The sequence below is a fragment of the Pomacea canaliculata genome, linkage group LG4 (assembly GCF_003073045.1).
Source record: "Pomacea canaliculata isolate SZHN2017 linkage group LG4, ASM307304v1, whole genome shotgun sequence".
Lineage (NCBI taxonomy): Eukaryota > Metazoa > Mollusca > Gastropoda > Architaenioglossa > Ampullariidae > Pomacea > Pomacea canaliculata.
Genome location: NC_037593.1, coordinates 3,800,350 through 3,811,944, shown reverse-complemented (window position 1 = coordinate 3,811,944; position 11,595 = coordinate 3,800,350). Strand labels below are relative to the sequence as shown.

Below are 11,595 nucleotides of genomic sequence, written 5' to 3'. Positions count from 1 at the left end.
TTGCCTTAGTTATCCTTTTTCTGGGTTGTGCAAGTTAAAGAACTTATGCCCTGTCATTTATTTGTCTGCCTTCTCTTGTTTTATTTCTAATGGTGTCTGGCTTTTTTTCTTTTTCACTTCCTGTAGAAGTTAATGGGGGATTTTTTTTTTTTCTTGGTGTGGATTTGACTTCATAGACTCTCTATTTCAACATGGCAACATCTGTCAATGCCAATTACAGAATTTTTCTTTCTTGCTGATCATCTGTTGTGTCACTATTGTCACAACAAACAATAAATGTGTTTATAAATGCTTTCTAATCTTCCATCACTATAACTCGATCAGAATTCATATATCCTAATTGCTTATTTACAACTTTTTTTGTTAACTAGAATGATGTCCTATTATAATGATCTTGTTGTTTCTTAGTGTTTTATAAATGGTTTTAAAGAAGGATAATATTTTAAAAATTAAATAGCATGATTTAAAGTAAACATAAAAACTCTAAATTAATACAAGTTTAAAGAACTTCTAGCTACAAATACACAGAATTGTTAGCAAAACGATTAAGCTAACACCCTCATCCTCTTTCTCTGCTCTTCAAAATGTTAGAACTGTAACGCTTAGTAACTGCTCCATCCAAGTCTTTAAATCCTATCTCACAACAGAACTCAGAGAGTCGCAGTTAAAGATCAAATGTCAGGTCCCACTGAAGTGAAATTTGTCGTCCCACAAGCCTGAGTCTTAGGTCCTCTTCTATTTTCTTCATCGATGATCTTCCCATTCGTATCTCCGAATCATGGAAAATGTTTGCCGACGACAATGATACATGTCACAAACAAACTGAACCACTAACGGCTCTTCTAAACCAGTTCTGATGAGCTTGAGTCCTGGACTGAAGTAAACCACAAGACACTCAACCCTCACAAAACACAAGTTATTCTTCAACGCATATATTTGTTTTATATACATCCGTGATATTATATATAGATTACATTGATATATACAAAGTAAAGATTGTATATAGCTACGGTGTATGTATATAATACAATACACGCAGTTAATGATCAGACAGAATGGGATCAAGGGTGCAAATGTCCTGCAGGATATACAACCTTGAACAATACAAACAAATATTTTTCCTGCCTTTCCGAGGCACGCGATCGAATCCGGACACAGTTTTTTTTTTTTTTTTTAATCAAGCAAATCATTTACAAACCTATTACAATATCACCACACAGAAGATAACATAGTACATGTTGTCCTGGACTTGTGTACTGAGTGTACCACACTATTTGTTCAACGGGCCTTTCTAATAGTGGGGAATTCCAGGCTTTATTTTTCACTTCTGATTTAGGGCTTCCCTTATTCCCAAAGGGAATAGTTCCGGTATCTTCAAGGGCCATTCAGTTGTGTACTTAGTTGATCTTTACCTCAAAGTGATTAGTGTGTTTGTGTGTGTGTGACTATTTATTCTCTACATCTTTGTTGGTATTCAGCTCCATGTTCGAGCAGTTTCCTCAGTCACGTGGTCTCCAATGCCTGAATTATTTTCATTATCAGCAAGCACAGTCCATGGCTCGCATCCGTACAACAGGATGAGAAATATGGCGAACTTGTACTGTCAGCTCTTGTGCAGCACCTGCTGCTGGTGATGCTGATAATGATGATGGGCCCGATTCTGTTCAGCCTGGTCATTGCTGCTGTCGTAATCCTAATGCGGATTTTTGCTGAGTAGATTTCTTTACACACACAACGAAAACGGAAGTTGCTTAGTGATGATAAGGACCAATCAGAACACGCCATACGTTTGTAAATCAAGTCACGGAACAGTGAAGCTATATAAAACGGTTTTTTATGGCGTGACCAATAATAAAATTATATTAAAAACATTTAAAATAATAGTTTATCGAATCGCATCCTTTTTTAATTAAATAGCTAAGTAATAAATTTTGCTTCCCGCTTTTGGGCACAGCCCCTGATGAAGGGCCACATGACTCAGTTTAATACCTCATTACGGGGAGATAACCTATGGGAACAAGGAAAAAACAAGACAAAGAGGAAGACAAAGGAGAAAAGTAAGAAGAGATTTAAAAAATGATACAGATGATGTAACTCATCACTATACTGTGCTCTTGTTACAGTGCTTTCAAAACACCCCAACAAAATACCCAAAATTAATTTCTTTGTTGTTTACACGTGTCTGCAAAAATGTTTTTCAACATTACTGTACATGTGTGCACGAGAACATCTTCACAACGCCGCACCTTGTGCCCCTTGTCACTTCGCTCTTATCAGAAACAAAAAAAGTTCAGAGTTGTCTCGCTCACACCCTGACAGTCGTTGTTATCAGCAACAGTTATCAGGAACAGGGCAGCAGCAGCAATAGCGGGAAGTCAGTTCCCCATGTTGTTGCTGTTTTCTCGTCTTCTCTACTTCCTACTTCGTTTTGTCTGTCTACTTTCTTCCAGCAACATCAACCACACCAGCCAACATCTACAACTATAATAAGTCAAGGTTGTCAAGAGATGTTTCGTTTCAGCAGCTTAAAAAAATGGCGCCACAGAGCAACCGTTAAGCGGTTACTTCATCAACCGAACGATCTGACGTCAGCGTCTGCTACAGAGTGACGTCAGTGAAGTCTCACGATGGCTTCGTCGGGGCTGACGATGGTGAAAGTGTAACTGCACACAGAGCTTATGTATGCGCGCAAACAAACAAACAAACAAACAAAAACAAACAAACAAACAAACAAACAAACAAACAAACACACGATATTCAAGGACAACGGCCAAGGGTTGGGTTCCAGGATGAAGCTGAAGGCTAAACTTTATCAGACTAGATTTATGACGGCTTTCTTAGCAAAGGGCAGACAACAAGGTGACCACTGCGTCCCTCCTGTCATTCCAAATCCGGTCTCACACACGTCACATTACTGCAATTCTGTGTCTTCTCGCACGCACCCTTAGTCCCACCCGACTCTTGCATCGATACCCCTTACCCGCTGCTGTCAAGAAAACCGTTATTAAGACACCGCCTTAATGTTTGCGAGGAACCAAGAGGAGATAAAAGGCCGCCTATTGTGTGTGCGAGAGGGAAGTACATCTTGTCCATCAAAAGACACCCGTAATTAATTGATCGTTGGAGTTCGGTCCGGTCCCACCTTCTTTCTGATCGCTGATTGGTTGGTGATTTTGAAATCCGTCATCTATCTTTTCCTAACAGGATATACCAAAGTTTTGTCTTTTTTTCTTTAAAGGGGTGGGTGGTGATTTGGGTCACTGATGTACATCCCCTCTATTATATAAGATGCTGAAGTTGGGATTACTTCACTGACAAGCTTAAACACAAGCTGGACTGTGAGAAATCATTGTGAACCAGGCAGAACCGCTCTTTGCTGTTTTACTGAAATATTGCTGGAAACTGCTAACATGGTAAGTAAATTAATATTTAGTTTGATACAGGGATGATAACACAAAAGAAACAGCTACGACACCTTAATGTCTTTTTAAACATAAAAACGCAGGAGAGAGAGAGAGGGTGCTGGGTTAAAGTTCGTATGTTTCATTTAATTACAGTTCATGTATTTATCTACTTTGGTGGTTCGATGATCGGACGTTAATAGGAAGAACTCATTTAATAAACTACTTTTAAAACAATTTATATTGTACTGTAATTATAAGTAAACGTATATTTGTATGAACTGGCTGGATGCAATTAAAAAGATTTTGCTTAAGATCAAAAGTCTTTTTTCAATTTTTTAAAAATATAATCTGTAATTAGCACTAAACCGAATCTTTCCTGTACTGAAATTATTGTCAGGGTATATTTTCTTTATGGAACTAGGTTTAGTCATTTATTAAAAATTAATAATACTTAATGAATGTTGTTTTCAATAAGTAACATTAAAGGTGTAGTGAGATTGTTTACAAAGTATCTAAAATAATGCTATGGTTTAGAGCAGTGATGCCCAACCTTTTTCGGCCTGTGGGCCATATCCATTTCGGACAGCCGTGTCGCGGGCCACTTCACCGCAAAAATACAAAAAGGAAAAAAAATAGAGCAGATACCATTTTTATTAGAAACAAGTTGTACTTACCATTAATTATATAGTAACTAGTGGGATATTTGAAGTTGTTTTCCCGAAACCAACTTCTGAATGTCCGGCCTCTTCGTAGAGACACCAAGTCGGAGAACCGAATCGAAATGTTCGTCCATCGAAAAAAAGATTGAGAGACGCCCCTACGTGGGGATAAATACTTCTTCCTTTTTTTCGTTTTTTTAAGTTCTTCTTTTATTACTAACATGCCGATTTCCTGCACTGTGGGCAGAAGTTTCGCGGGCCGGATATGGCCCGCGGGCCGTAGGTTGTGCATCCCTGGTTTAGAGAGTATCTATTGTAACTGTTTTTAATTAAATTTCTCATACTTCCAACAGAAAATAGAGATAAAAGTTAATTAATTAAAGTAATGCATGAGATATGTATAATACTTTCTGTAGATATGAATAAGATTAAAGATTATTTAATTTTTGAAAGATTTTGTACATAAATGTGATTTTTTTCCTGGAAATTAACAGGATACCAATACTGTATGTATGCTTTCCTCAATTAATATCATTTAAAAATGTTGGTAGAGATGGAGATGCACTGAAAGGGTTTTGGCTTCTATAGATTTCACTTAATTACATCCAGTAACATTGCAGATTAATTTACCATGCTAGTGACAGGCTGTATATTTCCATCAAAACTTAAAATTAAACATTTGCTGCTTTGTCTCTTATTGACGACCCCAAAGGAACTCAAAGAGCACAGATGCAATTTACAGACTTCCTTTTGTAGTTAGTATACCTGTCTTCATGAGCTGTATGATTAATGAAATTTGAATTTTTGTAGTGAAGAAACATCTTTTTGTGCATCTACATCTTTGGCCATAAAAGACAACGTGTAAATTTCTGATTTCAAAATATTGCATGGTAAGAAGTGTTCATAGTCTAAACAATATTGAATAATTATGAATTATAAACTAAAAATAAATAACAGTATAAATAAAACAGCTTAACTATTTTTACTGAAAAGCATTCAGCAATCAGAACGAGCCTAACAGTCACGTACTGGCGATCCTGAAGCTATTATTTCCATTATTATTTTTGGAGCTATTTTTTTCAATCACAATATTTTATTTATCTTTGCAAAAAAATAAATCACTTACGGTAATGCTATTTTTTATTAGACCTTGATATGGCGATTAGTCTATTAATATTATCATTTATCCTTTTACACTTTATACAAGCGTCAGTATGTCTGATATAAAAACAAACAACAACAAAAACAAGGAACTCAACAACACTGGTTTTTGTGACAATGAATATTGCAGGCCTGTCATGGACTCTTCACCACCTTCAAGTCCGTCCCCACGCTGTGGTTGTTGTGCACGTGGGTGCTGTCTCACCTGTGCACGTGCAACCCAGTTCGCTGCACGTTCCCTCCTCCTCCATCCACCCAGAGCTACGCCAGCAGCCAGCGAGGGGACGCAAGCGACGCCGCGTCGCTGTACCACGACATCGCCAGCATTTCCGGCGAGGTGGCGGCGCCCCCTAGCGGCAGGCGCCCGCAGGTTCCGGATGGAGGCAGCGTCAACACCATCTCCACCTGCCCCTGGCACTACGAGCCCCAGGACGACGCCACCCGCTTCCCGCGCCGCATCCTGCGAGCCAACCTGACGTACTCGGAGGGCTCGTACGGCTACTGCTTGAAAAGGGGCCCCAGTGGGTGGGAGTTGTCGGACCTGATGTGCATTCCCATCATCCGTCACGTGCACGTGCTTCGCTGCAGCGTCATCTCCGGTCAGCCTCGTTACGCCAGGGAATGGCTTCCGGTTCCTATAGCCTACACCTGCGCTTTCACTGCTTGATAGATCTCCTTCATTCAGTTTTGTTTCTCTTTTTATTTTCTTCATATTTCCTTTTTTTTTTCTGAGGATGTGGTAGAGGAATTCAAAGTCGTCAAATTCTTTAAAGCACATTTTAGACTGCTGTTTATTTTTTATTATTTGTTTTTTGAAAGGAATTTTTTTTTAGTTTAAAAGTTGTCGTTAACCCTTTAAACTATTCCATAGTGCGCTTGCTGTGAGAAAGAAGAGAGAGATTTTGCTAAACGTCAATATTTATTTGTCGCCGGATTTTTTGTCCATAAGCAGTGTACGAACTCATCAACCACTGACATTTTCTTTTTCAATAAGTGTATTTTTTCACTGACATTTGATTTATATTCATCCACCTCGATGTCTTATATTTAAACAGTTTATTGTACATCAAGTGAGAGGTTCGCCTTTATGAAGGTTTGTGCTCCAACAGGTAGTGAAATATCTCATAAATTATTCTCGTTAACTCAATTAAATATAACCCCACTCTAATTAATACTAAAAACAAGTTTCCTTTCCTACAGAATATATGTCAGCAATCCCAGAAACATAAATTCCTAAAAAGGTCACATGTCATTTTATTTACAAAGGGGTTCTTTTCGTTGAAAATGTACTTGAGCGGAAATGTAGAGCTGAGTGACATGCGTGTAGTAGGATGTCAGCCATGTGGTCTGTGGAAGCTGAGAGGATGTGAAGACATCCGCCATCTACAAGCTGCGAGCACAACTCACCCTGAACTTTCTCATTTGTGCTTGACACTGAGTCGTGTTGACTTGAATTATTATTTGAAGCAAAGTTTTAGCCTCGGCGATCTTTGTGTATGATCTTTATGTATGATCTGACCTGAGAGACTTTATCTCAACATTCCAGTCGTTCCTAGTGTGTCGACTGCAACTCACGCTGGAACCGAAATGCAATACATTTCTGCAAGTCCGAAATAAATATATCTGTCTGTATGAGTGATGATATTGTGTGTGCATTATTGCTATCATTCCAGTATGATAATAAACACAAAACCACACACTTAAAGCTCACGCATACACAGAAAGCGAACACACACAAACACACGCGCACACACACACACCACATACACATAACATACACACAATATACAAAAGTAAAATCGTACCCCTCGCACACACACACACACACACACACGCGCGCGCGCGCGAACGCACTCAGTACCTGTTCTGTCTGGTTGACAAATAACAACAAGACATTTGGTGACTCATCTTTTATTTGTTTGGTCGTATCAAAGGAGGAAAACAATCAAGCAATAAACAGACGCATAGTACACGTATACATCCCTCTACCTACTCTCCACTTGCTCTACACATCAAGGTTCACATCTAAACACACAGTTACCTGTTCTGAGCACATAATATAAACTCTTGGCGTCTACAAGACTGTTTTACATACACAGGGACTCCGTGGTGTAAACTGACCGTCTTGCAACAACTACAGGCCTAGACAGTTACACTAAAAACTATCCTTGATTCATTTTCAACATTGAACTTAGAAACTTAAAATGTGGAAAACACTATGGATCAGTATGCCACTAAATATTTATAATTAGTTTGAAGGGTTGAAAGTGTTTGAAAAAGAGACGGTTTCTCAGTTGTAATTAGATTATTGTATTCCGAGATACCTTCGTATGCACAAACAGTCCATGCAGAGAAGTACAGTTCCTTAGGGATCTCCTCAAATTAGGGAGTAATTTCATAAACAGGAAAGTTCTCGCCATAAAATTTATAAAGAAACAACAAATGACTGTATTTCTATCGGCGGGATGTAGGTTCACAGGGAGAGAATTCGTCTCCAGCACAGGACACGTGACAGGGTGGTGCAGTTGTTTGTCTAAGTAGCTATTGGTTAATCAAACAATGATGAAATATTGTTGACTTCTAGGAACGCCAATAGCAGTTTTTCAATTTGAAAAATTGATAGGAACTAATTGTGGTGGATTCTGATGCAGGAAACAATATCATACGGGGAAATCTCAGAGTCGATCTGCCTAAGCATAGCAAAAATGGTAATTATTGTTCAAAAGCCGTTACTCGCTGTCGGCTCTGTCACGCAAAAGAACAGTAGGCATGGATTCAATTTACATCTTACAATGTGTGTTGCTATATACAAACACTTAACAACAACACGCATTAATAGACACAACAATGAAATGACCCCTCGGGTAGGAAAGGTCATTATCGAGTCAACAATAAACTTGGTATCAAAGTCCGGCTTCATGAAGCATGCATCACACACAAGGGTCGGCTACTGTGGTACGGACGCTATCACAAGGGGAGGCTACGTAGGTAAGGGGTCTGTCATACACGAGTGGTCAACGATAGCATATTTCTTTGAGAAGAGAAAGAACCGGAAGCTTGTCACCACTGTAGTGAGAAACTCAGGGTTCAGATCTCGTCTCGGGACACTTTTTGTATGTGAGGGCGTTGGGAGGTTTTCTCCGGGTACTCTGGTCTAGCTCTCTCTCCCACTTCCCCATAGTGCGAAGTCACCGTTAGGTGGATGCACTTTCCTATTAAACCAACCAACAAACCAAAGACGGTAGAAGCTGTGACCCTAATCTAGCTTTGCACACGGCACACTTCTATGTTGACACTACCTACGTGACACCCATTAAACAACACGGCTCGGGGATTTTTTTTTTTTTGTTTCAGTATAAAAACATAACGTTCACCACTTCTTCTCCGCATTAGGTTCAATACATGACAACAAAAAGGGGCCATGGATGAAAAGATGACAGAAGAGCTTAGTACAAACGACAACAAATTAATTTAAATATAACCTTGCTGGAGATTTTGTTTTAAATCCACAGAATCCAAGCTTTTAAAAAAAATTAATTTCCAAAGATGTTGCATGAAAAATGAATGCGAATAAACAAATAAGTTTATCTTATTTCTGAGGCCAACCATGGTGACAGTGAAAAAGCTGAAGTCAAATCGAGGATGATGTTTCAAGAAGTCGTTAACTGTTGACAAAGAAAATTGATATCACAATGAATATGGGTCACACATGCTAATTAGGTCACACACTAGTCCACTTGCTACTAAGATGACGTGGGCGGCCTGTTGAAAGGGCTTCAGAAGAGTTTTTTTCACAGTGACAACTACAATACTCGCGGTCAAAATGAACCTAAATATCTACAGAGAGCATGGAGAAAGTTTGTAAAAAATGATTGTTTAGATTTTGCTTGTCAAGAACTATACATCTACAACACGTTTCACTGCTAGACAAAAGATTTGACGATTTTGTGGATCTGACAATATCCAGCAAGTACTCTAACAACGGCGTGGTGGAGCCGACACACTTGTTGCAACATACCTGTCCATCACAGCCTCAAGACTCGCCGGTTACAACATGCAAATGGCATCACAGTCACCAGGAATGGGGAGCTCCGACACAACAACTTTATCACTTCTATGATCATCACTTTAACATCTCCATCATCATCACTTGCGCTATAGGAATAATGAACAGCGGGGCAAAAGGAGGACCATAATACTCGAACTATTGACAAACTGCAATGACTGTATGAGAGACATCAGATGATTGCAACTAAAAAAGCATTTTTCGCATGGCACCTATCTTTGGCACTCTCAAAGGTTTATTGTGCCATGAAAAGTTTGCTAGGTCCACACGAAGTATCAAGCAAGTGGCATAAGAAAGGCTAAAGGACATCTGCAAATGCTGTTTCTGTGTGAAGGGTTGGCGAGTTTCTCTACTGAGGGCTAATAACTTTGTTATGACGGACAATAAAAGGCTATTATTCAGGAAAGCCATTAACTGTGGTTGTTTGCAGCTTTTATTTCCCTATGTTATTTGTTTCCCCCTCATAGTCTGAAAGACTGTAAACTTCTGATGTTTCTAAATTATCCGTTTCCTTTCTGTCTTGATTTAGCAAAGCGGAGTAAAACGTTTCCATCACAACATAATATAAACAACACGAAACACACTTATCTGCATGCACTAGCGCATGCTGCTGTGTTCACGGGAAATATTCAAAGCACAAACTATGGCCATCGAAACTTGCATGCGAACCTGATAGCGAAAAAAAAAGTCCATATTTACAAAATACTCGTTATTGCTATGCTGTGTATTGCATCAGGGAATTCAACAACTCATGTCAACAATGTTTAAGTCAAACTTAACTGTCAGCCAACAGACAACAGCAACAACACTACAAAATAACAAGACAAGAAACTGCGATCCAAGACGCTTGGACATACCCAGACGTTTACATTGACTAAAGCCGTCGTCACATTGTTCGACTAAAACCACGCTCACATAAGTCGACTAAAATCTCACATTGTTCGACTGGACTAATGTCTCACTCCCATTACTTGAATAAAGCCGCTTGCTCATTGTCCGACTAAAGCCAACCTTACACTATTCAACTAAAGTCTTCCTCACAATATTCGAATAAAGCCGCCCACACGTTTCGATATGCAATAAAAAAAAGCAGGTGGTCAAGAACTGGTCTGATAATCTGAATAGAACAATTCATCCAGTTTTAGTCAAAATGTTTTCTAGGCAGTACAGACTCCCAGAGGTGTAGAGAGTAGGTGGGGAAAAATCTCAATTAAAAAAAATTAGTGATTTTATTTCTTGATAGTTACCAAACTAGTTCACCGGCCATTTTATCGACTTACTCAAAAACATTCTTGCAGGTATGTAGCTGGGGCATTCAAACTTTAGTGGCCCCTGCACTGTTTAACTAAGTCATTGCAAACTGTTTCTTTGTATTTTTTGACCAAATAATAACGGAGTCACTGTTCAGCCTTTTCCATATCTAGTAATTTAAAAAAAAAAACCAGGTTTTTGTTTTTTCCGAGATATGCAAAACCAGATTCGTCACAAAAGCATTATATAGCAGTATACATCCTAAGTTAGAATCTTTTTCAGACATTACACAGAACTAGTGCCATATGTCCACTCGCCTACATAACACCTAACTATCGTAGCTACTCTAAACTAAGACGAAGTTTACATGAGTGTCTTCCTTAACTTGTAACCATGGCCGCTGTCGTGGAAAACGGAGTAACTCGACAGACATCGACAGTCACGTGATCAGAGCATCTAACTCACTCGCGAGGTTGCACTGCTTTCCAGATTATCCAGTGTCTACTGCTTCAGTGGTCAGGGTCGGAAGAAGGTCCTTGCTGTAGTGTGCACAACGTTCAAAAGAAGCACTTATCTCCCTTAGTACTAACCCCTGCTTTCCCCTCGGTGCTATTTACTTCCGTTCTTCATCCGACCCCTCCCTCGCTTCTCTCTTTTTTTTTTTGTCTGCACCTCATCTGAACACCAGCTACCTGGTACTGTCTCCAGGATTCGTGAGGGAAATTTGTAATATCTTCTCCCTGTGTCGATCGTAATAGTCCTTCACAATGAAAACGCCACTGGACCAGCGGGCAATGCTCATTTGCTCAGTCTCGCACGCAACTTCCGGTCAGCCATGCTCGCTTCGTACAGCGAACAAATCTCAGACATAGGCGCCTTGTCCTCCGCCGTTGAGTCGGACCGTGTTACGAGCGTTGTGGATCTTCAACTCCCGACGGTTTCGCGGCTCCAGCAGGTAATGCAGCCTCTGTCAAGCAAATAAAGACAACAGCGTGTCTGGTGCCATGTTTATCGTTTCTGGACGAATCGTGTTTGTGGTGTATGTCTCCATGAA

At 39.6% G+C, this 11,595-nt stretch overlaps 2 protein-coding genes across 6 annotated transcripts in view; one reads left to right on the top strand and one right to left on the bottom strand.

Annotated features, from left to right (window-relative positions):
* Window positions 1–3,291: 3,291 nt before the first annotated feature.
* On the top strand, window positions 3,292–6,428 carry LOC112562869. Its single transcript, XM_025236441.1, has 2 exons — window positions 3,292–3,413; window positions 5,355–6,428. The coding sequence occupies exons 1-2, from the start codon at window positions 3,411–3,413 to the stop codon at window positions 5,889–5,891; spliced, it is 540 nt and encodes a 179-aa protein (XP_025092226.1). The 5' UTR covers window positions 3,292–3,410; the 3' UTR covers window positions 5,892–6,428.
* Window positions 6,429–7,119: 691 nt separating this feature from the next.
* Window positions 7,120–11,595, bottom strand: part of LOC112561268 (sodium-dependent dopamine transporter-like) — a 56,468-nt gene continuing 51,992 nt past the window's right edge. For all 5 annotated transcript variants that reach the window (XM_025233642.1, XM_025233641.1, XM_025233640.1 and 2 more), the window contains one exon: window positions 7,120–11,508. In XM_025233642.1, the coding sequence (XP_025089427.1) occupies window positions 11,404–11,508 (105 nt within the window). In that variant the 3' untranslated portion in view covers window positions 7,120–11,403. The remainder of the gene's footprint in view (window positions 11,509–11,595) is intronic.